Source organism: Suncus etruscus, chromosome 4 (genome assembly GCF_024139225.1).
Source record: "Suncus etruscus isolate mSunEtr1 chromosome 4, mSunEtr1.pri.cur, whole genome shotgun sequence".
In the NCBI taxonomy this organism is placed as follows: Eukaryota; Metazoa; Chordata; class Mammalia; order Eulipotyphla; family Soricidae; genus Suncus; species Suncus etruscus.
This window is the reverse complement of record NC_064851.1, coordinates 19,095,932-19,122,925: the sequence shown is the minus strand read 5'-3', so window position 1 is coordinate 19,122,925 and position 26,994 is coordinate 19,095,932. Positions and strand designations below refer to the sequence as shown.

The window sequence follows — 26,994 nt, the reverse complement described above, 5'->3', positions numbered from 1 at the left end:
AGCTCAGAAGTCCAGTCCCAGGTTGGGGACATAGCTCAGAGACCAGGAAAACACATTTTGCATGGGACTGCGTTTGAACCCTGGTATCACATGGCCCCTTGACCACTGCCAGGGGTGGTCCTGATATTCCCCAGAGCTCTTCCAGAAATAGCTCTGGTGGTCCATAATACCATAGAACCAAAGCACTTCCACATCCTAGCATCTAAGGATTGAACCGCTGGGGCCTAGCCAGGTATCATTGAAAGTGAACTCTGCTTCTAAAAAGATTCCCAGATCATTTGTCAAGGAGACATTTGAGGGGTGAAATGGCTAGTTCAAGGACACATGGCCAGGCTCACTGAGGGGACTTGGTGCCTATACATTACCATGGTGTAGGAGGAAGACAGGCAGATGACAGGACCAGGAAACCAGTCCCATGTGGGCCTTGTGCAATGGAGGTGGGTGGTAGTGGGCACAGCAGCCCTAACTGGATGGGAAGCTGCAGGCATGGCAGGACAGCTCATTCGACTCTGGTGGCCAGCCAAGAGAGGATTAGTGAGTAAGCACTGCTCCAGGGGACAGACTCAACCCATAGGACCAGCTTCCTGTCATCATGCACCCCCAAAATCCAACCTGATACGAGCCAGGGGAGAGCACTAGAATGGCCCAGCATAGGTGGGGTCCCCCTCTTGGAGAAGAGAAGCCAGATGGGAGGGAAACAGAACTGGGGAATAGAATTCAAGTACCAGAGCACAGGCCCAGTCTAAGGCCCTAAGCTTGAACCCACCTATGGTCTTTATAAAAGAGAGAGAGAGAGAGAGAGAGAGAGAGAGAGAGAGAGAGAGAGAGAGAGAGAGAGAGAGAGAGAGAGAATATCAGGTGGGAGGGGAAAGGAAATGAGGCAGCTCTCAGGAGCTCTCATTGGTGAGGTTCCTGGCAGAGACCCCCATGGGAACCCTCCCCCCCATTTCTTCATTTTGCTCATTCTATTAATGGGGATACTGTGGCTTGTGGAAGCCAAGTAGTTTGTTCTGGGTCCTGATCTTGATGATGGACATCGCAAAAAACAGTTTCGGACAGATGTATCTCCCCCTCCCATCCTGACAATCACCCTCCCAGGCAGGTCCTGTCACTATTCTCATTTCTCAGAGATGCATGAGACTATGCAAGGGAGTTATACGTAGGGCCAGGCTGAATCACTGTCCAGCTCAAGAATTCACCCTCAAGGTAGTCAATGGACCTGGCTTTGCTCCCCTCATGGAGTATGGAGGGGAAAGGAAGTTGACAAAGCACACTCTCTAACCCCCCTGTTTGCTGCTCTGCTCCCTGGGGGTCTCCTAGCAGGAAGAAGGTGGGTCCATTTCCTGGACACCAAGAGGCATCACTTCTGAACTACAAGAGCAAAGCACTAAGGTCCCACCCAGTCCGCTAGGCTGGGCCCCCACTCCCAGTGAGGGCCAGAATTCCCAGCTCTGCTGGGCCTCGGAGGGTCAAAGATGACCTTCAGATTACAGTCAGCTTATAGGGAGTGTCTCCCAGAGTTCTGCAAGTCCACTCTACAGAACCAGCAACCCTCACTGTGCAGCTCAAACCTACGGTACCTCATTTGTAGAATGGCCTTTAGCTTCATGAAACCTGAACTCAGCCAGGAATTGCCATTAATTTATTCTTCATTTAGTCTCTGTGCCCAGCTCTGTGCACCTTGGACATAGACAAGACTATGACCACTAAGCAGCAATTGTGATTTTGCTTATTTTGGGAGCTGGCCCATATTCAGCAGCTGGGAGATAGTGACTGAGGGGGATAGGGAGACTGCAGGACTGAGATGAGACATTCTTCTTCTCTGAGGCACACATAGTGGGCCCTCACTGGTACATACCCGATGAGTGTGTTAGAGAGCTAGGGCTGCTGAGGAACCAAGGGCAGAACTGGGGTACCACCATTCCTGCCCACTTGCTGACTACGTGGCCCCAGGTTCCTGCTGCACCTCTCTGGACCACTCCTGTGCACCAGAAATTGAGGCTCTCCCTTCACCCTCCTGAAGCTGGCCCTGCAGGGGGGGCTTCTACAACCTGCCTGGCTTCCTAGTACAGACAGCTGCCTGGCCCACCCCTCCAGCAGGCCCACAAAGGCTGAGGAGGGCCTCCTCCTGGTGACTTTGCCTCCGGACAGATGGAACCTTCGTGTGGCAGCTGTCAGGACAGATGGCCTGCGTGGCCTTAGGGGGCCAGGACACCCCACAGCACCCAGCAGGCTGAGCTGCTTAACCCTTTCCGAGCCCAACACCAGCATGAACAACTCCTTGGCCACACACTCAGGCCTCTTTGTCCTCTTCCCCTGGGGGATGAGAGACCTTCAGGGGGAGAACCAGGAATCAGCAAGGCTTAAGAGAGGGAACTGGGGAATAAAGGCGGTCCTGCAGCTAAGCTATGAGGGCAGCTCTAAACTGCAGAGCACTGGCTGTACTATAGGACAAGCAAGGTAGTGCGTGAACTTGGGTGTTTCGCTTCCAGTACAGTCAGCAGGGCAAGGGCCACCAATCACCTTTATGGGGCAGGAGCCCACCAGGTCTGTCCGTATCTCCAGCCCAGAAACAATATACCTATGAAGGAGGCCCAGCTCTATCAGATGAGGCCCCATCACTCTGGCCTCAGTTTCCCTGTGAAGTGGGACAGGGTCAGTCCCAGCCAGGTACCGGGGCAATTCTGGCTTACAGGTTTTCCTGAAATCACCCAAAAGAACATGGCTATGTAAAGGCTCTCAACAGATGTGCTCCACTCAAGGAATGTACCCTACAAGTATGTATGAGCAGAGGCCCATAAAATGGGTACTTGGGGGAACTTTGGGGGCCCACAAGAGTCCCAAACAAGACCAGGATGTGCACAGAATCTTCAGGGGCGGTGAAACTTAAAATGGATGGAGTTCACAGAGTCCAAGCCATGAGGCAAAAGAATAGAGTGACCTATGGAAACTCCTGTCCCTAACACTGAGGACAGTGTCCCTAAGGAAAGGGAAGAAGGAAGCCGATGATAATATGGCAAAGACCACAGGGCTGGATCAGATCTGGTGCTGTGCAATCCTGGGCTGTCACCGCCCTCTGGAAAAAATGCTGCCTATAGACTATGGGCAGACCCGATGTCTCCAAGGCTGATTTAACAGCCTTTCTACACGGCACCTTCTCTAGCCTGCACAACACCCCCAGTCCCCTACACAGAAGCCTGAAAACAATAGATGGACAAATAAAAGGATCAACAAAGGATCCTTGGGTCATTTTGTTGTTGTTTTCCTTTTTCAATTTTTCTTTCCCCCAGTGGAAGCACTTCTGTCCTCGCTCAGTGTTCAGAAGACCACGTGATACCAGGATTCAAATGCATGCCTGGCCTTGAGTGTGTAGCTTCTAGCTCTGGTCCGGAAGAGTCAATTCTAAACAGGAAGAGCAGAACACCTCCCAGATCCCCTGTATGAAGGTTCCTTATACCTGCCTGCAAGGCCTCTCTCTGGGAGTTTGTCCCACAACTCCAGAATCTGTAAGGACAAACCCCATCTCTAATTCACCATCTAGGTGCATATACTGACACAGGTGACACAAACTACCAACACAGTGCCTGACTGCATCCTGAGAAGGGACATTAAAGCTCCAGGTTCCAGGCTGCAGAAATTATACAGCAGGAAAGGTGCTTGCCTTGCACATGACTAACTCAGGTTCTATCCCTAGCACCCCATATGGTCCCTTGAATCCTGCCAGGAGTGATCACTGATTCAGGAGTAAGCCTTGGACACTAAAGGGTGTGGCCCACACCAAAAAAAATTAATTTAATTAAAACATTCTGTATCCCCAAATCTATACAATCAATGGCCCTGCCACCATCTTTCCAGGGGAGTTTCAGCTTTCTGAGCACCTCTGCAAGCAGGAAGAGGAGCCCAGACAGGACTGCACCAGGCATGGTCCTTCACACCGGTGAGGCCCGGCCCTCACGCCTGCTCTGCCCTTACATCATTGACCACCAACACGTCCTGCCACTTGCCCATACTCAGTTTCCTCTTCTGTGCTAGAAAGGAAGTGATCCATCGGGAAAACCTGTCCATGACATACTGGATGGCAGAACTCCAGGGGACCCTGGAGACCCTGAATCTGCTCAGCATGAGATGGGGTTCTAGCATCATGAGCTCAAGAGCTCCTTGTGAAAGAGACTGAGCATGGCTCCTCCTCTGAGGGGACCCCTGTCCCTGCCTCCGTGGCCTCCACCTGGGGTTCAGGGGGCGTGATGCGTCTGGACTTACTCTAGTCTGATCCAAAGCTACAAAGCTGCCTTTGTCTCTGATGAAACCCTAATCCAGCCACCCTGACGTCAACCCTGGGAAAACAAAGCCAGGACAGGCAAGTCTTGGATGTCGCTGGCTCATGGGGGAGGCCTGAAAGAGCCTCACCCAGAGGCCCTGAAGAGGCCATCGTGAGCTGGACATACGCTGAACCCAGATATTGTGGCCTCACAGGAGTCCCTACGAGAAATAGCTGTGTGCTCATGCAGGCTTTGAATATCTTCCTGTGGGATTCAGGCCCACAGCCAGAGGCTTATGACTCACTTCTTGTCCTGGGAGACAGGAGGAACTTTGAAAGAATCCCCCAGACCCAGGTTCTAATCCCAGTTCTGACCCCCACAAGGAGGCAGGGATTTGGGGCAAAAACCAAGAATGGGGTTAGACAAGTACCTCTGTTATGGAAAGGATGTCTCCTCTAATGACTGCTCAGACAAGCTACAAGGGGTCAAGCAGACCTCCCTCTCTGCTTCTCGTTCCCAGCACCAGCTCCAACAAGAGCAGGAAGCCATGTGCTCCAAGTGGCATGCTACACTGGGCATAACCCTGAGTGCTCAGTCCTCTCCTCCAGTGACTGTTCAGACAAGCTACAGGGAAAGGAGAGGGTACGTAATCTTCTTCTTCTTCTTCTTTTTTTTTTTTTTTTTTTTTTGGTTTTTGGTTTTTGGGTCACACCTGGCAGTGCTCAGAATAGAGCCTGCAGCAGGAGAACCTGGAGTTGGCCAGGGAGGGTTTGGTGTGGGCCCACGAGACTCTAAGTTAGGCCTTCACAGAGGCTTCTCCTCCCAAGTGCTCTAGCCTCTGGGAGTTTCTAAATCCTTTTCTTAGAGGGCTACCAGCTCCCAGAGGGTTATCAAAAGACCCCTGTTCTAGGGAGCCAGTCCCAGACCCAGACCCAATACACTGCATGCCTTCAAAGGACTGTTCCTCCCTGGCCTCACTTTTCTCATCTGCAAGATGGTCCTGGGGGCAGGGACTGCAGAGAAAAGTTAAGACACTGCAAAGATTTCAAAGAAACAGGCGGCAGGCCAAGGAGACAGCATCGGGTTTAGTACATGTGTGCCCTGCCCGAGTTCCATCCCTGACATCCTGCAGCACCCCCAGGATCTCTAGGTATAGCCCTGGGGGTACATCCCCAAAACCGCCAGGCTGTCTGCTCCATGGGGCACAAGCACTGTAACTCTAAGTTGGTATTTTGGCCAAGTAGCGTCGGGAGCAACTCCACAGGCTAAGCAGTGCTCAGGTGGCCCCTCCAAATTAAAGACAGAAAGTATATCTGTACAAAAAGAAAGGAAGGAAGGAAGGAAGGAAGGAAGGAAGGAAGGAAGGAAGGAAGGAAGGAAGGAAGGAAGGAAGGAAGGAAGGAAGGAAGTAAGGAAGTAAGGAAGGAAGGAAGGAAGGAAGGAAGGAGAGAGAGAGAGAGAGAGAAAGAAAGAAAGAAGAAAGAAAGAAAGAAAGAAAGAAAGAAAGAAAGAAAGAAAGAAAGAAAGAAAGAAAGAAGAAAGAAAGAAAGAAGAAAGAAAGAAAGAAGAAAGAAAGAAAGAAAGAAAGAAAGAAAGAAAGAAAGAAAGAAAGAAAGAAAGAAAGAAAGAAAGAAAGAAAGAAAGAAAGAAAGAAAGAAAGAGGGCCGGGAAGGTGGCGCTAGAGATAAGGTGTCTGCCTTGTAAGTGCTACCAAGGAACGGCGTCCCATATGGTCCCCCCAAGCCAGGGGCGATTTCTGAGCACATAGCCAGGAGTAACCCCTGAGCGTCAAACGGGTGTGGCCCAAAAACCAAAAAAAAAAAAAGAAAAGAAAAAAAGAAAGAAAGAAAGAAAGAAAGAAAGAAAGAAAGAAAGAAAGAAAGAAAGAAAGAAAGAAAGAAAGAAAGAAAGAAAGAAAGAAAGAAAGAAAGAAAGAAAGAAAGAAAGAAAGAAAGAAAGAAAGAAAGAAAGAAAGAAAGAAAGAAAGAAAGAATATCTGTACATGTGGGGAAATGGCAATGATGCTGCCTGGAAACAAGATGGATCAAAGAGCTCATGGCCTGTAAGAAGAAAGCCCAGGTGTGAGGAAGAAGGGCCAGATAAGGTGGAGCGGGAAGCTGCCTTCCACCATGGGCAGAAAGGGGAGTTACCGGATCCCCAGAGGCCTGAGCCTCTCTAACAAGATGTCAGGACCCCAGGGACCAGCCAGAGGCAGGGGCCCAACTGGGAACTCCAAGTAGATGGAGTATAGATAGACATTCCCAGATACATGCTCACACCCATTCTAAGGGGTACCCTAATCCCCAGCAGCAAAGTGGCCCCATGGAGGCCTCACCAAAATATGAGAGACTGGAGAAAGACCCACACACACAGCCCTGCCCAACCTTAGATTGAGGCTGGATGAGGAGGAAGTGAGAGCGAAGCAAAGAGCAGAGCAAGAAGGAGCAGAGGGCAAAAGAGAGATTGCAAAATAGAACACAGAGAGCTGCAAGGACTGGCCAAGCCAGGGGCTAGGTCAGGATCCACAGGCAGAGAGAAGGGAACAACAGGCCAGCCGAGGGGGTGGGAGGGTGGGGGTGGTGGTGGTGGTGGCAGGGGCAGGCCTGTGCACTGGCATGGTCACCTCACTCCACATTTTCCTAGAATACCCTTCCCCTTTCTTTTCCACTCTATTTTTGCCTTTCTTTGGGGGAGTGGGGGCACACCTGGCAGCACTCAGGGGTTACTCCTGGCTCTGCACTCAGAAATCACTCATGGCAGGCACGGGGACCATATAGGATGACGAGATTCGAACCACTATTCATCCTGAATTGGCTGCATGCAAGGCAAACGCCCCTACCACTGTGCTATCTCTCCGGTCCTCTTTTCCACACTAACTTGCCCTTCAAAGCACAGGTCAGGGGAAGTCTTCTCCAGGAAGCCTTCTTTGATGGGCCCTAAGCATCTTCCAGAAGAATCCACAGAGTTGAGGCACTGCAGAGTCCAAAAAAGAACTCCAAAGCTCCATCTCAGGAACTGTGGTCTGACTTTGCAAATAGTTTTCCCACAGATACTTCAGCCCCAGTTCCCCTCCACCGCCACCACCGCCCCCCAAACTCCAGCCAATAGCCTCCTGCCCGTGACACTGCCCATGTCGCTGTGTCGTGGGAGGCTGCACGGACCATGCTCGAAGAGGAGCCTGTCTGCCGGGGAAGTGCACAGGGTCCACTTAGGCCAGCAGTGTTCCCCCTCCCCCAAGACAGCCAAGAGAGGGCAGAGAGCCAAGAACCAGCTTAAATAACTCAAGTCATAAAATCGGCCAATTAAGAGAGCGGAAAGCAGTGTCTCCACCGGGGGTAGGGGGGGGCATCACTCCATCATGCTGCAAAGTAGGGTGGTGTGAGGGGGTGTGAGGCAGCACATCCCCAAGTCTGAGCACGGAGGAGAGTGCTGAACAAGCATCGCAGAGACAACTGGAGACAGTCCCTACCCCCACCTTAGGGCAGCCACAAAGAGGGGGGCTTTTGCTGCAAACACCAGGCAAGGCCAGGCCCCATAGCCTGGCCACACTGGGCAGTGAAGGGACCACAGCTCTGCCCGCCGCCTGGCCCTTCTGTACATACAGAAGCAAACGCCTCTCTCACCCACTGGTCAAGGAGCCAATAAGTTGCTGCATATATGCAACTGCTCTTTGCCCTAGTTTCCAACACACACACATGTACACAAATGCACACACATATATACACTCACATGTGCACACACAAAAATGCACACAACAAACTAAACACACATACACACCACAAACACACACACACACACACACACACAGAGACAATCTGTCCTGAGCTGTCTAATGTTGTCACAGGTTTCTATTCCAAACCCCATCATAGCCTGATCCTGAACCCAGAAGAGGTGAAGAGGGAGAACTCAATAGTCCATGGAGTCTTGAAATGATGCCTCCCCCCCACCCCAGGGAGGGGCTGCATAAGAAGTTAATAAAACAACAATGGGGGGTAAAGGGGGCTTCCAGCAGCACCAGTGTTCCTGGAATTTTTGTTGTTGTTTTGGGGGCCACACTTGGCAGTGCTCAGGGATAACCTCTGGCTCTGCACTCAGGAGCCATTCCTAGCAGTACTCGGGGTGGGGGGGTGGGGGGAACGCTATGGGATGCTGGGGATAGAACCCGGTCTGTTGCATGCAAGGCAAATGTCCACTGTTCTCCAGCCCACCCCTGGTTTTTAAAGTGTTCTCACAGACCACTTCACAGACTCCTCCAATCACCCTAATGGGGTCGATCTGCTCCCCACAGAAATGCTCCTGCTTGGAGCAGGAAGAACATTTATCCTGGCTCTAGCCCTGGCCCTTCTTGTTCACCTGATCCAAGGAAGCACCCAGAGTCCCACTTCCTTGCCACTCATGAGTTGTGTTTCTGCCAACTGCCTCCCTGTCTCTGCAGCTCAGTTTCAGCATCTCTAATGGGCAGGTGACAGTCCCCCTACTCAAACACTGTCACGAGAATTACATACCTATAAACTGCTTTGAACAAAGCCTGGCAAAAATGAGATGCTGTTTTCATGTAGGTTTAACAAATGAACTAAGTATGATCTGTGACCCTAGTGCTCATGGGCCCTGTCTGAACAGGTTCTTACCACCTCAACATGGTCTCATCTGTCTGTGTCCCTCTGAGATTCTAGGAGCAGGGCTGTGCCTGCTCCACCCTAGCAGTGCCCGGCATGGACCTGGCATGGGTGGAAACCCAGCCGCTGCCAACAGCCATAGCCGTGGCTTCTAGGCCGCGCACATCTTAAATCTCCTACCTCCAATAAATTGCACAGCTTGACCTAGACAAGTTCCTCACATACTTGCCAAGCCTAAGACATCCAGGCACTAACCAAAATAGATTAGAGCCCAGATCCCAGGGTCAAGGGATCTCTCCGGCTTATCAACAGTTGCTAAGTCTTGAGGGCACTGCCCTGGGGGCACCTGGGCACATTAACTCCCCAGTGACTGGTGCAGGCTACTTTCCCCCTTCTGGGCCTTGCTTTCCTCCTGCAAGAGTCACCCCAAGTTTACATCTGATCTTGTGGAAAGTGCCGCCCAGGTAATGACAAGTATGCCTCACTTCCCATCGCTTCTTGGGCCAGGTGTGCCAACCAACAGGCGCCACCCACCCCTGTGGTTAATCAGGAATGACCCCCCACCCAGGGCCGGGCACCCTATTAGGATGGTCTCTGCTGCCTGCCTTCTGCCTGTGACTCACGTTTGCTCAGGAACCAGGACTGTGAAATGACAATGCTCATCTCCATACACCACCACCTCTTGTTCTGCAGTTCCGGTGGCAATATTGTGACAGGCACTGAGAGACATCACCTCCCCATCACACCTGCCTCACGCCTGCCTGTCTCCACCTCTCCCTGCCCAGTCCTGGGTGTGGAGTGAGGGGGAGACAGGAGAAAACCAGCAAGTGTCTCTCTCTGAATAAAGCCCTGAACTCGAATCTGCTGAGCACCAGAGGCAGACTTCTTTACCTCTTGGAGCCTCTCATCTGTAAAAGTAGAATTACATCAAGTCCCACCTCTTGGGGTTCCTTTGATTATTATATCCCATAGGCCAGAAGCAATCACCCCAGAGCCAAGTCCTTCAAATGTTGTAACTAGAGCACTGCAATTTGTTTAGTTTTTGGTTTTGGGGATACACCTGGAGGCATTCAGGGCTTACTCCTGGCTCTGCGCCCAGAAATTCCTCCTGGTGGGAGCTTAGGGGTCCATACAGGATACCACGGATTAAACCTTGATTAGCCATGTACAAGTACCCTATCCAGTATACTATTGTCTCCAATCCTGTAACTTTGTTTGTTTGTTTTTTGTTTTGGGGCCACACCCAGCAGTGCTCAGGGGTTACTCCTGGCTCTGTGCTCAGAAATTGCTCCTGGCAGGCTCATGGAACCATTATAGTATTCGGGGAACCAAACCCGGGTCCATCTGGGCCAGCCACATGCAAGCAAACACCCTACCACTGTGCTATCGCTCTGGCCCCATCCTGCAACTTATTTTTAAACCCTCTTCCCAAGATGTTCCTATTTCCTTTTTGCTTTCTTGGGCCACACCCAGCAATGCTCAGGGCTACTCCTGGCTCTGCACTCAGGAATCACTCCTGGAGGTGCTCAGGGAACTATATGGGATACCGGATATCGAATCCAGGTTGGCTGCATGCAAAGCAAACACCCTACCCACTGTAGTATTGTTCCAATCCTCCCCTCCCCACAGCCACACATAAGATGCTTCTACATTCTATTTATTGACTTGGGATAACCAACCACCCTGGGAAGCCGAACTCATAAAGATACCTCATCCCTATCTGACAGAACAACAAACCGAGATGCAAGAAATTAACTGGTCCACTTACAATGTAGATCACTGACATAAAGTCCGAGTGAAATTGTCTTTCCAGGGCACTGGACACACAATCTACCCTTTATCATCCCCTTTCCAGGCATGCATGGGAAGCACAGAGCCCACAGTGGGCCAGCCAAGATGACAGCCAGGACTCAACAAGACTTACCTGCCCCCATGCTACCCTGAGGAGTTGGCCAGCCACACCCCTCGAGGCATGCAGAGGAAGTGCCAGGTCTGCTGTGGGTGATATTGCCCTCTGTGTATAGGAAATAGACTTAGCAGCCACTTCCTGCCCTGCGCCCACAGAGGTGCCCCAGCCCAGCACCCGCTGAGCCATCTGGCATCAGTGATTCTTGGAGGCTGCATGGGCCCCAGGTGCTGCACATGCGGAGGTGACTAGCGCTGTCCCCACACCCCACTTCCACCCTTAACCTAAGTGGGTGCTCACAGTCCTTTAGGCGCTCACACTCCCAATCCAGGAAATCCTGCTATATAGCTCTTGGAACACTGCAGCGTTTACATCTCCCACGACCTGAGACTCTGGGCTCAGCTTCCTTAATCCTGATGAGGAAACCGAGATGCAGAGAGACAAGGGACCGGTCCAAGGGCATTCAAGGGTTTTTGTTTGGTTTGGGGACAGATGTGCTTCATTGTTTGGTGTGTTGCAGTGCCAGGCATTAAACAAATCCAGGGCCTCACACAAGCAAGGCAAGTGCTCTATCTTGAGCTTTACCCAGATTCTTGGGCTCTCTTACTCAGCTGTTTGTTTTGTTTTGCTTTGGTGCCACATTCAGCAGCACTCAGAGATTACTCCTGGCTCTGCATTCAGAAATTGCTCCTGGCAGGCTCAAGGGGACCTTATAGGATGCCGGGGATCGAACCCAGGTCCTTCCCAGACTGGCTGCATGCAAGGCAAACACCTTACCACGGTGCTATCATTCTGGCCCCTCTCACTAGGCTTTTAACTCCTGTCCGACGCTCTGTGGACTGGAGCCTATTCTCTTAATTCTGTCTTCCTTGTGGTAAGTGCCTGGATATATGCATTCTCCTGGTCATCTGTGTCATCTGTGCCTGAGAGCCATCCCCATTGGCACTAACATTTGGATGAAAGAAGCCAGTCCCACTCCCACCACTATCACCCCAGATTGCAGGGCAGACAACTGGCTAGGCTTTTATGACTCAGGATGTGGGAAGCTGTTTCTGGGGGTGGATATAGCTCAGTAAGGCCCAAGGACCCCTGAGGTCAGGGGTCAACTACCTTCCCCCGCCCCAACCCTATTAGAAGCCTTCAGCCATCCATGATCTGGGCTGTAAACTAGAAGCTGCTGGCTTCTCTTCCCCTATGCCAGGGCCATGAAGCTGGGCCTCCAGAGGCAAGTCCACACTTATCTTGCTGATATTCGCCAGACAGAAATCAATTCCCCTGGAAGTCGACCCATCTCCTTGTGACCCAGAGTGTGTTCAGGTTCTGGGTCTACCCTTCTATGTCCTTTAAAATGCTGGCACGCATGCATGGCGGGGGGTGGGTGAGTGGGGTGGGGGGTGGAGGGAGAGCCTGAGCAAGTGTGTGCAAGAGTATGCACATCCGGTGTGCTGGCCTGGGACAGGCTGGGGGCCCGTCTGGGGGGTCTGGATCCAATAGCCAGGGCAAAAACCCCGCCCCGCATTCCGGGGAGAAGGAATCTTCAGCGTCAGCTGTCTCCTTGCTTCCTTTCTTTTCTGGGACCTCCTTTCCCTCCCTCTAGCTTGGAAATCCCTCCCAATTTGTCCTCAAAAAGAATGCCAGTCCCTGAACAGAAGTCCAGAATACTGAGGAGCTGTGGGGGAGAAGGGGGTGAGTGTTTTCTATTAAAGGAGGTTGGGAGAAGGAGGGAAGCAGAAATTTCCGGAGGCACAAATCAAGCCCTGAGAGTAGGAAGAACAACCCCCCCCTCCCAGATGCTGGACAAAGAAGTGGCCTTTATTTCCTCCACCCGACACCATCTCTGGCGCCTTCCCTGGGATAGGACATGGCAACGTGTTCAGAAATGGATGGACAGGAAGTTAGGCCCTGTGTGAAGAAACGCTTGTACATGAAGGAACAAAGAAGGGTCAGGGAGGTGACGCAAAGGGCTGGAGCATATGGTCTTCATGTGGAAGCCCTAAATTCAATCCCCAGCACCATATGGTTCCCCAAGCATCACTGGGGATAGCCCCAAAACAAACTAAAAAGGGAGAACAGATATCTTAGGGGAGGAATGGGCAGTGATGGATGTGTTTCTGGAACCTGCCAAGGCCCAACTACCTTAACCTAAGAGCTCCTCATTTCTTTTCTTTTCTTTTTTTCTTTTCTTTTCTTTTCTTTTCTTTTCTTTTCTTTTCTTCTCTCTCTCTCTCTCTCTCTCTCTCTCTCTCTCTCCTCTCTCTCTGTCATCTCTCTCTCTCACACTCTCTCTCTCATATCACACTAGGCGATGCTGAGGGGTTATTCATGTCTCTGCTCTCAGGAAACCTGGCAGGGTACAAGGGACAAACCCAGGTTACCCACATGCAAGACAGGTGCCCTACATGCTGTACTGTCTCTCTGGCCCTTCCTCTCCCCATTTCTGGGGGAGTCACATTATTCTTCTCTCCAGAAAATGACTGCTCAGGGAACTCATACAGGCCAAGCCACTGCCAAAAATCACACAGCTAGTGATATGGACATTCACTTTTCTACCTTCAGAGATGAGAGCACACATACACACAGAGAAATGGAAAGTCCCAACTAGGAGCAGCTTCAGAAATAATGCAAGTGTCCACAGAAATGACATGGAGGGACCGGAGAGATAGCACAGTGGTTGGGCGTTTGCCTTGAATGCGGCCAACCCAGGAGAGACCCAGCTTGATTCCCAGCACCCATAAGGTCCTCCCAGCCTACCAGGGGCAATTTCTGAGTACAGAGCCAGGAGTGACCCCTGAGGACCCCGTTGGGTGTGGCCCAACAACCAATCAATTAATCAATCAATCAATCAAGTTAAAAAAAAAAACGACAGGGAAAGAATCATTCAACCAGCTTTCAGGGGTGTCTTCTGGGACTGGGGAACTCAGAGACCAGCAGACACCTGTTCAGGGGACTCGGGGCACTTTTGCTGGCACCTCCCCCTCCTGGGCACAGACGGCCCTGTGTCCCTTCTGGCCTCACTGTCAGAAATAGCCCTGAAAAAAAAGTCCCTCAATTCCAAGAAAGTGGCTGTTTGGAAACACAGGTGGACTTACAAAAAAGGTTGCCAATATGGGTAGGTGACATGGCCATCACCTCAGGGCAATCAGAAAAGCAAAGAAGGACTCCCAGCTGGATACTGTGAGCCAACCCCCTCAGGCCTCAGTTTCCCCAGATCAAAGAGGAAAGAATCAGCTGGGTCAGCAATTAACTTTATTTATTTATTTTTTCTTCCAAAACAGCAGAACCCTGTTTTCCAACTGAATCTTGCTCAGAACATTTATCCGGGAGCTGGGAAAATGAAGTTACTGAAGTTGTCATAGACAGAAGTAGGTCTCAGCCCTTCACTTTCTCAGGAATCTCACCAGGTACCTTGTGCTGGAAAACCACTAGGCTAAATGATACCTGGAGCTGCTGCTGGCTCTCAGAGATCCCACCATTCCTGGCCACAAGTAGAAACAAACAAACCAAGACCTTTGGGCTGAGTTAGTTCAGGGTTCAGACACTGGGCAAGCTACCAGGAAAAGACCTGCCTTCAGACCTCACTGGGTTTTATGCAGAAGACAGGCGACCCAGATGGCAGGAGCAGCAGTCCTGATGGAAGCTGAAATGGACATCAGGCAGAAAAGGCTTGCCTAAAGGAAGCCCCCCATGTCAAACTGGAGGACTAAGGCTCAGAAAGAGAGGTAAATGACCTGAAGTCACACAGCACTAAGTGGCAGAACCAACCCTGAAATCCAGGTTTCTTGCATGCCAATTCCAGAATTCTCCTCTTATGCAAAGAATCAGCAGGAGAAGCCCCTCACCTCCCTGTGCGCAAACTCAGAATAGGATATTTTGGTGAAACTGAGTGGTGACAGGGCAGAAATGTTTGTTTGGTTTCCAAATCAACGCTTGACAACCTTACAATCTAGGCAACCACATTTCCCTCATGGTAAATGAGGGTAAAGCAGAGAGAGAGAGAGAGAGAGAGAGAGAGAGAGAGAGAGAGAGAGAGAGAGAGAGAGAGAGAGAGAGAGAGAGAGAGAGAGAGAGAGAGAGAGAGAGAGAGAGAGAGAGAGAGAGAGAGAGAGAGAGAATGGTCCAGAGCCAGAGCATGTTCTTGGGCCACGGATGACAGGTGATATGTAGTAAAAGGGTGGTTTTTGTTATTTAAATGTGGTTGATCACTGATTGACCCAGGGCAGGTGAACGAATACATATGAGGTCTATCCATGGAGCATGAGAGATAGTATGTAGGCTAAGGTAGGTTCTTGCCTTGCAAGGGGCCAAACTCAGTTTGAGCCTCAGCACCCCATATAGATAGATCCCTTGAGCACTGACAGAAGTTCAAGGCCAGGAGTAAGCCCTGAGAATAGCGGGTGTGGTTCCCAAACCAAAATCTCAGAACGAGATCTATCCAACCAGTGGATTGGAAATACATAGGAAATATACTCTAAAACATGACTGAACCTCAGAGATATTATTAGTAAAAGAAATGAGACATGGGCCCAGAGAGATAGCACAGCGGCGTTTGCCTTGCAAGCAGCCGATCCAGATCCAAAGATGGTTGGTTTGAATCCCGGTGTCCCATATGGTCTCCCGTGCCTGCCAGGAGCTATTTCTGAGCATCGCCGGGTGTGACCCAAAAACAAAAACAAAAACAAAGCAAAGAAATGAGACATGAAAAACTACCTATTATGTGGTTCCTTTTCTATAGAATGCCCAGAAAAGGCAAATCTATAGAAACAAAGAAATCTGGATTGAAGTGGGAACAGTCATTAACTACAAATGGATATGAGGGCTATTTTGGGGGTGATACAAATATTCTAAAACTGGAAAGTGGTGACAATTGAACAACTCTGGGTTTATTAAAAAATCTTTTAGTAGTGAGACCTGAGCGCACAGCAAGTAGGCCATTTGCCTTGCACATGGCCAAACTAGGTTCAATCCCTGTCATCCCATATGGTTCCTCTGAGCCTGCCAGGAGTAATTTCTGAGTCAGAACCAGGAGTAACTCCTGAGAAATTCTGAGTGTGGCCCAAAAAATAAACCAAAAAAAAATTTTTTTGAGTTGGGATATGCAAATTATATATCATAAAATCTTTTTAAAAAAAGAATAAGTGGGGGTAGGAAGATAGAGTATAGTGAGTAAGATATCTTGCCTTGCACACAGTTGACTTGGATTTAAATGTGGTCCCTTGACACCACCAGGAGGGATTCCTGAGAGCAGAGTCAGGAGTAAGCCCTGAATATTGCCAGATATAGCACAAAAACAAAAACAAAGGGTAATGGGGGCAAGTTGTGTAGCTAGCTATAGAGTCAAACCACAGAGTCTGAAAACAAGATCTGAACTACCGCAACCAAATTTTGAAACATATATGGCAAGTATGGCATGTATGGGGAGCAGAACGAAATTTGGGAACACTGGTGGAAGGAAAGAAATACTGGTGGGAGCTGGTGTTGGAACATTATAGGTCCAAAACCCAACTATCAATAACTTTGCAAATCATAGTTCTTTAATAAAAACAATTTTTGTTTTTGTTTTTTCAGGTCACACCCAGTGGTGCTCAGGAGTTACTCCTGGCTCTATGCTCAGAAATCACTCCTGGCAGGCTTGGAGGACCATATGGGATGCCAGGATTTGATCCACCATCCTTCTGCATGCAAGGCAAATGCCTTACCTCCATGCTATCTCTCCGCCCCCCCCCAAAAAAAAAAGATTTTATAGACGTTTTAGTACCTGGAGATAGTACCTGGATCAGGCTACAAACCAAAAAGTCCCAGCATGGGCCACACTGAGCTACACACCTCAGGTTGGCTCTAGAAAATGCCAGTTGTATGTGTGTGTGTGAAGAGGGAGCTCCTTAGACTTCAAGTTCCTTCACCCATACCAGAGCACACTCTGAAATAAATAAACTTTCCCTGTACAGGTTCTATTCCCTGCTGCCCAGGGCTGAAGCAGGATCTGGAGTTCTCGATGTCTAACTCAACTCCTTGGTCTTATCTGTCAAACAGTGACTTTTTGCAGGAGTGGGGAATGAACAGAAGGCTGAAATACAGCCTGGCAAGGTGAGGAAGACCCATGGAGTTGCTTTAGTACTGTGTTTAGTCTTGTTTCCTTTCGAGTTGATCATCTGCCCGCCCTCCTCCCCAAAGAAGATGCTGTGAAGTCTAACTCCAGAAACCAAACTAGAATGCCATATGTGTGCATTCATTTTGCAGGGTCCTAAAGGTGTCACATTTGCTAAATTCAATCTGCATAGTTAAGGATGAGACTTTGCTCTCTTTAACATTCAGGATTAGAATTATTGGCAGTTGCTTGCCATTTGGCTTAATTCTGCTGCCAGTTCTGACAATACACCACCCAGAAAACCTGGTCTCGAACCGATCGAGAGAGACACACATGAGAACTGCTTGTAGCAGCTTGCTTGGCAATCTCAGAATTCACTGGAGAAACAAGGGCTCACACATGAGGCGAACTATGGATGAGGAGGCTTAAAAGAATATTGCTGGGCCCGGAGAGATAGCACAGCGGTGTTTGCCTTGCAAGCAGCCGATCCAGGACCAAAGGTGATTGGTTTGAATCCCGGTGTCCCATATGGTCCCCCGTGCCTGCCAGGAGCTATTTCTGAGCAGACAGCCAGGAGTAACCCCTGAGCAATGCCGAGTGTGGCCCAAAAACCAAAAAGAAAAAAAAAAAAGAATATTGCCATGATGTGAAAGTAAAATCAGTGATCGCAGTGTTAAGAGTAAAATGTAAAAGGGACCAAGCACTTTATAAATCATATTTACTTATTTTTAACTTTTTTGGTTACACCCAGTGGTGGTGCTCAATGGCTTACTCCTGGCTATGTGCTCAGGAATGACATATGCCTGGCAGTCTCTGGGACTAGATGAGATGCTGGTGGTCAAAGCTAGGTCAGCCGCATGCAAGGGAAGTCACCTACTAGCGCTACTGTCTCTCCATTTTTTAGGACTGTGTTAACATGTTAATATTTTTCAGACTAATACTGGCTACTTAATAGCCAAAGAACCCAAAAAACGTCTTTATGAGAAAGCCTATGCAAAGCACCTTTCCGTTTCCAGGAGGGAAAATTGAGTCCCGAGGAAAGGCAGCTACTTGCTTCAGAAGGAATCTAACCCAAGTTCCACATCACTTTCAGAAAGGGATGTACCTGCCCAATGGACCCCAAAGTGGAGGAAGGGGGGCACATGCATGGGAGAAAGGTGGGAAGAATGATGCCGCATGCCACCTGTCTCAGCAGGGTGGCTCGTTCAGTGCCAGAACTTGACATCACCCCCCACACACACACCCTGGGTGCCACTGGAGAGAGCGTTGCTCAATGCCAACCTGCCTCCCTCTAAAACTGGGCACGGTTTTTCCATCTCCTTAGCAGCCAGGTTCAAAGCACACACACTCTAAAACAAACACGACATACAAGCCTGAAGCATGACGACACCATGACAATGGCAGGCCCATCCTGTGGGGTTTCGCCATGGAGAGCTCAGGCCTGTTTCTGTGCCTACCCCACCCTGAAGAGATTGCTGGCAAGGGGCAGAGAGGGACCTAAGACTCAGGAAGTCCAGGAGAAGTGCTCAAGTCTCAGGTCTTGCTTGTGAGTGAGAGGTGAGACTTGGACATCTGCTCATGCAGGTTGGCCCCAGCACACACACAATCATCTTTATTTCTTATGTTTTGTTTTTAGGTCATACCGAAAAACAAAGTGGGACTCTGAGCTTACTCCTGGCTCTGTACTCAGGGATCACTCCTGGCTGTCAGTGCTCTGGAGAATATATGTGGTGCTGGGGATTGAACCTGGGTTGGCTGCATGTAAGACAAACCTCCTGTCTGTTCTACTATCATTCCAGCTCAAACACATGCAATCATCTTTAGTAACATATTGGATCCTTCCCCAAGGATCCCCATCCCTTGTGCAAAAACAAACAAACAAACAAACAAATAAATAAAGGCGGCGGGGGGGGGGGGGGTAGATTTTCTTTCCTCAAACAGACATCTGAGCATTTCACCAACCTCTCTGAAGGGTGCTGGCATTAAATTCTTTCCAGTGGCCAGCAACCCCAGGGTTTGAAAGAAAGTAGAAGACCCTTGCTCGGCACTCTGGACGCCAGTTTTTAGGGGCAAACTCAAGAAGTGAAAGAAAGAGCACTGTCCTCCTCAGAACATTCTCCCACACCTCTCTCAAGGCAGAGCTGCCCTTGCCTGGGAAGGCCCAGCCCCCCAACCAGGCCTAATATACTCAGACAGACCCCTCCCCTCTTATGGAAAAGCCATCAGACAACGTCAGCCCAGCCAGGCAAGAAGCCATGTGCTTTTTCCAGCCCAGGATCAAGACTGGGCAGGCTCAGGCAGTCCAATCCACTCCACGCTCCACAGACAGTGGTCTGCAACCACTCAATATCCAGCCTTTCAAACCAAGGTTACCCACTCCTGTCAGCCTTCAGGGATGCTTGTTGGGGCCCACAAATCATGACAATTGGGGGTAACAGGGAGAAGAGAGGGGAATGCATTAGGCCGGTGCATTTCTGTTATACCATTCATCCAGCTAGACCTCTCTTGATAGCTAGAGCAAGAAAGCCCCCAGAGGGTTAGACCTCCCCATCTCCCCATTTTTTTTAAACACAGTATTTCATTTCATTCAATGAACAAGTCAGGGAGACTGCTTGAGAGTTTTATCCTTTCACCTAGGCAGACACATTTCAACGCACTAGTGGAAATCCTGGCGTCACCGGCTTCATTAAGAACAACCTTACCTTAGGCTAATCATTGCATCTCTTTCTTTCACTGAGCCTCAATTTCTTTCTCTAGCAAAGGGAGTTAGGAAAGAAAGTCTGACACAGCCATTGCCCTGGGGATAAAAAAAAATGCTAGCACCTGATGGTTATTATGTCACTCGGGGAAACAAAGGGCTTGGTTCGGTGACAGCATTGCGCTGTCCCCTACTTCAAAGTCAGCTTCTGGCAGCCTCGTTCCTGGAACTAGCTAACCGAATGAGTTTTTTTTTTTTTGCAGGCGGTGCGCCTTGCAGGAAGGAGGGCTTGCAGATGCTGTCTCCTCCAGCCAGGGGGTCACCCGGGGGACCCCCACTCTCTGCACACACACACACACACACACACACACACACACACACACACACACACACAACACAACACACATTCCGCTGCTGGTGGGGGACCCCGGTGGGGATAAAGGGGGACTGGATCTCTCTAGGGGGAGGAGGAAACCCCTCTCACCTCTTCTTGTACTCGTCGCGTTCTCGCTTCACCTTGGCCAGCACGTTGTAGAGCGCGCGGATCTCGGGCGTGATGGTGTCGATCTGCACCCCCACGCCGTCGGGGTGCACCCACGACACGCCGGGGCCCTGCACCGTCTCCACGCCGCCGCCGCCCGTGCGCCGCACCTGCGTGTAGCTCCAGATGGTCCCGGGCAGCCGGCCGTAGTGCTGCGGGTGCGAGCCGCCCAGGGCCGCGGCGTTGGCGTTGTTGGCGTTGGCGTTGGCGTTGACGCCGGGGGCTGCCGAGGCCCCGCAGCAACCCGGCCCGCCGCCCCGGGCTGCGGAGCCCCGCAGCAGCTCGGGCCCGGTTTGCACGGCCTGCTCGCGGGAGAAGGTCTTGTAGCGCAGCCGCCGATCGCGCTCGCTCTGCTGCTGCTCCAGCTGCTTCTCCAGCAGCCGGTTGCGCCGCTCCAGTTCGTGCACCTTGGCCAGGAAGCAGCGGAAGCGCACGTTGAGCCCCTTGAGGAGGTGGATGTTGGAGCCCAGGTCGTCCCGCAGCGCCGCTGTCACGGGAGAAGGGCCCGGCCCGGCCCCGCCGCCGCCGCCGCCTCCCCCGCCGCCGCCACCCGGGCAGCCGCCGCCACCGCCGCCGGGCGGGCAGCCGAAGGCCAAGGCCATCTCCCCGAACAGCAGCGAGTTCATCATGCGCCGGCTACGCGGCTCGGGGCCCCGCGGGGCTCGCGGCTCCACCAGATGCGGCTCCAGCTCCGGGCAGGGTTCCCGGGAGCGTGGCCGGGCCAGGACGGGCGCGGGCGCGGGCGAGGGCTCCATCCAGCGCGCTGGCTGGGAGGGAGGAGCGATCGGTGGCCGAGGCGATCTCCGCGGTCCTCGGGATGGGGAGGTGAGGCGGTGGGGAAGCCGCTGCGAAGCGGAGACTCGAGCTGCGATCGCTGCGAGGCCGCGGGGACTGCTGCGCAAAGTGGCCCCGGCGCGGGTTGGAGAGCTCCGACTGTCAGAGACGATGTGAACGCGCCGCGGCAGCCGCGCGCGCCCAGGACTCTCGGTGACCACGCCCCCGTTTGTGGCCACGCCTTCTATGCGGTAGCCACGCCCCGCTGCAGGCACAGGTCCCGCCTCCCTCTGCGTGGGATTCGCCCCTCTGCGGTGGCCACGCCCCTAGCTTGCTGTAACCGCCACGCTCCTCTCCTGTAACCACGCCCCAATGCAGACTCAGGCCCCGCCCCTCCCTCCGCGGTGGATTCCTATCGCCCCTCTGCGGTGGCCACGCCCCTGGCTTGCTGTAATCGACAAGCCCCTTCTGCTGTAACCACGCCTACTGCAGATCTGAACCACGCCCCTTGTTCTGCTGCGGCACTCTCGATTGGCCCGTGGCGCAGCGCCACGCCCACTTCCGCCGCCGTCTTGGCGCCGCAGACGCGGGGTCCGCAGCACTGGCCACGCCCAGAAGCCTGCAGGGCCACGCCCTCTCCTGCGCCGGCTCCTGCTGCGGCTCGCTCCGACCTCCCCGGATTCTCTCTGCCCGGCACAGTCGCACCCGAGCTCGCTCCTCCCGGGGACTCTGACCACCTCTGCAGAGCTCGCCCTGATTCTTAAAGGCGCCGACGGCCTCAGCAACTTTCGTTCCCTCGCTTAGGGCCTTCCTTCCCCCGCGTCCTCTGCCAAAGAGGTTCCGCAGCAGCTCTCCATCCTCCCCCTCCCCAACACCAAGCACCTCTGGCCCCCACTTCCTGCTGTTTGCAGGACACCCTCGACCTGCAAGTGACCGAGGCATCAAAGGTGCAACCCCAAGACGTCCTGCCTGGGATGGCCAAGATCGACCTTCCAGGAGATTGCAAGGCCCTAACACATGTTCGTGTCCCACCACTGAGCTCAGGCAAGGGCCAGCAGACTCCAGAGGGGCGGGCCCATTTCCTCTAACTGCTTTAGGGGGGCAGCGTAGAAGTGTAACTAGCCCTGGAGGGTGGAGCCACACGGAGGACTCATTCATTCCTGTTCTCATTCATTCATTTATTCATTCACTCACATGTTTTCATATCTACCATTTAAAAAGCCAAGTTCTCTTTTTTCCTGAAGTCAATAGAACCACTTTGCAAACATTTACTGTTTTTTTTTTTAACGGAAATAATAGGTTCTATTATTGAGCGGTTTATATGTCCCCATTGTGTATTATCCCCCTTTTTTACAGAATCACTGTAAAATCACTGGGGCCTTGGGCTGGAGAGATAGCACAGAGGTAGGGGCTTTGCTTTGCACAGGACCAACCCAGGACAGACCCAGGATTGATCCCCGGCATCAGAGGAGAGAGAGGAGGAGAGAAAGAGAGAAAGAGAGAGAGAAAGAAAGAAAGAAAGGAAGGAAGGAAGGAAGGAAGGAAGGAAGGAAGGAAGGAAGGAAGGAAGGAAGGAAGGAAGGAAGGAAGGAAGGAAGGAAGGAAGGAAGGAAGGAAGGAAGAATAAATTGCTGTGTTCTAAGAAACAACAAAGACCCCAAAGTCCTTTGGCTGAGAAATAAGGTGCTTGCCTTGCACATGGGCAACCCAAGATACATTCCTCACCCCCAAATCTGCAGTGATTCTCAGGTACAGAGCTAGTAATCTGAGTATCGCCAGGTGTGACCCAAAATAACAACCATCCAACAATAACAATAATTAAGACCAAAAAAACCCACCCCAAACCCTTTGTCTACTAGTCTTCCAAGACTGCTAGCCAATTGTCCATTTCCCTAAGAACTTCAGGAGAGAGATGACCCCAACCTTTGAACCCGTATGGCTTGTGTTGCAGGAGTTTAACCAGATTCTGCCTTGTTTCAGATTCTTGTGGCTGCGCATTTGAATTGCAATTTAATTTTTGTCTTGTCATAACCACTGAGTTTGTTCTGCCGACTTGTCTGTAAGCTTGAGGGCAGGTGCCCAGTCTTGCAAGGACAAAGACTTGATGTCCTCAGTAACAAAGGAGATTTAAACGAGACCTGGGTTCGCTCTGGGGCAAGGTGGGGCCATTATGTCAGTCTGCTGGTTTGGATTCACAAGCTCAAACCCTCCCAAGGTTTCCATCCCTCAACGCCTGTTCCTTGCTTCCTGCCAAAATAGGTTCAAACTCAATCTGTCATGGAACCTTTCTTGGTTTAATGCAAAGTCACTGTTCTTTAGTTTGATTTTGCTACTCTTGGTGATTTGTTTGTTTGTTTATCTAGCTCCCTTTGCCTTAAAACAAGAAATCATGGACAACTACCCCACCCACCGTCTCCCCCTTGCACCTCCCCAGCTCAGAGTACTGATTTCTGAGAAGCTTATCTTATTAGGGTGGCCAAAGTTATATCTTTTCCCCCCACTAATCTTAAAATGGTATTTAGCACTTTCTTGATTATGAATCAAACAGCAAGTGGATTTATCCCTGCAATTTTTCTAATAGAAGTCACAAATATTGGGGCTGGCGTGGTGGCACTAGAGGTAAGGTGTCTGCCTTGTGAGTGCTAGCCTAGGACAGACCGCAGTTCGATCCCCCGGCGTCCATATGGTCCCCCAAGCCAGAAGGGACTTCTGAGCGCATAGCCAGGAGTAAACCCTGAGCATCACCGGGCGTGACCCAAAAACCAAAAAGAAAAGAAAAGAAAAGAAATCACAAATATTTTCATATACACTTTAGTTACAGTCAAGATTTTAATTTTTTAATTTTAAAATTAAACTTTTGGGGCCGGAGAGATAGCATGGAGGTAAGACGTTTGCCTTTCATGCATAAGGACGGTAATTCGAATCCCAGCATCCCATATGGTCCCCTGAGCCTACCAGGAGCGATTTCTGAGTGTGGAGCCAGGAGTGACCCCTGAACACTGCAGGGTGTGACCCAAAAACAAACAAAAAAAATTAAATTAAACTTTTCATTTTAATTATTGTTTGAGCTACCACACTCCGGAATTAGGCGACAGTAGGTTCACTACTAAATCTGATGCATATAATGTAATGTATTTATTAAAGAGCACCTATGTGGGGCCGGAGTGATAGCACTGTGGTGGGGCTTTTGCCTTGCACATAGTTGACCTGGGACCAACCCAAGTTTGATCCCCTGCATCTCCTATAGTCCCCCAAGCCTGCCAGGAGCGATTTCTGAGTGCATAGCCAGGAATAACCTCTGAGCACAGCTGGGTATGGCCCAAAATCCCAAAAAGCCCTTTCTATTAAAACAGGAGTTCATGTTTCAAAAACAAGCACCTATGTAATTATATCAGAAAAATATTTTTAATATTTTTATCATTGTATTTTTGGGGAAATTGTTTCCATTGTAACCAAGGACAATTTCCGAAACACTATTCTGAGTGGGATGGACTCTAGGAACATTGGTGGAGGCAGTTGACACTGATGGTGGGATTAACCTGAAACATTGTATGCTTGAAACCCACTATGAATAACCTTGTAAATTCACAATGGTTTAAACATTAAAAAAAAATCTGAGGGCCCGGAGAGATAGCACAGCGGCTTTGATCCAGGACCAAAGGTGGTTGGTTCGAATCCCGGTGTCCCATATGGTCCCCTGTGCCTGCCAGGAGCTATTTCTGAGCAGACACCCAGGAGAAGCCCCTGAGCACTGCCGGGTGTGGCACAAAAACAAAAACAAAAAATCTGAGAAAGGGACCACAGGCTTCTCCAAATGCCAGCGTGAACCATAGAACAGAAAGGGTTAGGAGGCTATACCTAGGCGTGGCATTTTGCTGACTTTTCCAGGAAGTCTTAGAGTTAGAGTGTGACCCCCTCTGTGGAGGAGGCTGACCTAGTCCTGTTCTAGACACTGGAGAGATTCAAACTTCCACAAGCATCCTATCGCGACCTTTTTCTGCCTGTCCTCATGCTGGGGAAGCAACCTTGAAAAAGCAAGCTCCTTAGGCCCCAAAGGGCAGTCATAGAGAAAGACAACTCAAAAAGCCATTCAGGGAAAAGGAGTGCTGCACAGAGTAGGGGAGTGGTCCTGACACAGACGACATAACTGAGCAGAAGGCAAATCTAAAGGTTTTAGACAGGTCATAGAATAAGGCACAAATAAAATGTCTGGGAAGATAGGTTTGGGGTCACATAACAGCAGAAGCGAGGTGTTATGTGTCTTGTGCTATGTAGATTTAATACAGGAAAGCTAACCTGATGACCTTCCCACTATGGTGACGTGTAGAATCAAATAATTAAAGATGGTGGTGGATGGTGAAGGATGGAGGCCCTTGTCCTTAGGCCCCAGCCACATGGCTTCATCCCCCATCAACCGGCGGATCTAGGGTCCAGGAAAACGATGGGTATTGAACTCACTCACAGGCAGGCATCAGGAAGCATCAACTTTATTCATGCCCTATTCACCACATGTGTGTGGCCTATATCATAACCTTTCAAGCATTCAGCCATTCTTAGCTAGCCTGCATCTTAATTCCTTTCAGCCATCTTTCCTTTCACCTCCATGCTAGCCAAAGACCAGAAGTGCTCGAGAGCCAGCCAAAAGCCAAAAAGGGGGCCCGAATCCCCTGGGTCAAAGGCTTATCTACCTTTTCCAAGACCCCTCCCAGGAATGGGTGGGGTCTTGCAGGTAAGGTCAAGTTACCTAAGGAGAAAGGGTGGGGGATGAGGCTTCAGTGACCAACTATCTTCATTTGCCCTAGATCTGGGGATTCTTCTGAATGAAAGATTTTTTTACTGCAAGAACCTAGAAAGTCCACAGAAAATTGAGGTGACTTGTCCATCCTATATCTATCTTAGATCTGAATTCTAAAGCCAAAAATCCTGACCATAGGGGTCAGCTTGACAGAGCTCAGAATGTAGCACTAAATGAACACATTTTCCTTTCCCTCAAGGCACTCAACCACCTTTTTTTTCCCCCAGTTTTTGGTTTGGGGACCACACTGGTGGCATTCAGAGGTTATTTCCTGACTCTACTCAGGAATCACTCCTTGCAGGCTCAGGGAACCATATAGAATGCCTGGAATTGAATCCGGATCAGCTGCGTGCAAGGAAAATGCCTTCCCTGCCCACTATACTATCTCTCTGGTCCCCCTTTTTAAAAATAACACTGTGACTTACCAAGTTGTTTATAACACAATTGTTTCAGGCATTAAATATTCAAACACCACCTCCTTCCCTTCACCAGTGTCCCAATCTCCTACGTAGACCACCACCCTAGTCTGCCACCAGGTGAGCACAAAAGTTCTGTTGAACTGTTTATTACAACACAAAGGCAAATGGAATTGTCAAAACTTAGACCAAGGAAAGGTCGTTTTGAAATTATTGTCATATCTTTCTATGGTGTTATTAAATTCAGTGTCTAAGGATTTCCTGGATTGTGTTTGATGCTAGTTAAATTTTTTGTATTTAGGCTTATTGAGTTTGGTAAATTACTATGTAAATTTTCCATCAGATTTCCTGTGATACTACTGGACTGACACCACTATAAAACGTTGAGGCAGCCACAAGATCCAGGATTTATAGATCTGAAACAAATTTGATGGCTTGGCATTTTAATGAAGTGAAGTTGTGGAGCTGGGCCATTTCTGTTGGAGGGTGAAGGGTGTGGCATTGGGCTGCTGTAGTTCATACAGAAAGGGGAAATATGTTCCCCACATGTTCTCAGAATATCTCAGAGGTATCAGCCCTGACTGAGCCACCTGGAAAGTATCAGCAGCCACTATTTTGTTTTGATAGAGAACTGAGCTATTTTCTGCCAGGTAAAGGGCAGGTTTGAGTGGAAGCTGCTGGATTTTCCAGTGGCATCCTCCACCATTCCACCTAGAAGCTCTCACCCCCCCCCCCTCATCTTTTATGTCTCACACTCAGCCATGCACACATTTTCTCTGTACTCCCTGGTCTGGGTTGGAGTTCTTCCTTTGGGCTGTCAATCCCCATGCCTTCCCCATGTTATCCCACAACATATCCACACACATACCTGATGGCAGTGCTGGCTTTTTTATATACTTTATAT

The 26,994-nt window shown here is 50.4% G+C and overlaps 2 protein-coding genes across 2 annotated transcripts in view; one reads left to right on the top strand and one right to left on the bottom strand.

Moving 5' to 3' along the window:
* IFFO2 (intermediate filament family orphan 2) overlaps window positions 1-20,734 on the bottom strand; it is a 42,736-nt gene extending 22,002 nt beyond the window's left edge. The window contains exon 1 of the mRNA XM_049772035.1: window positions 20,049-20,734. Coding sequence (XP_049627992.1) covers window positions 20,049-20,734 — 686 coding nt within the window. The remainder of the gene's footprint in view (window positions 1-20,048) is intronic.
* The window catches only part of HTR6 (5-hydroxytryptamine receptor 6), a 742,605-nt gene that overhangs the window by 93,238 nt on the left and 622,373 nt on the right, over window positions 1-26,994 (top strand). The gene's annotated exons all lie outside the window — the stretch shown is intronic.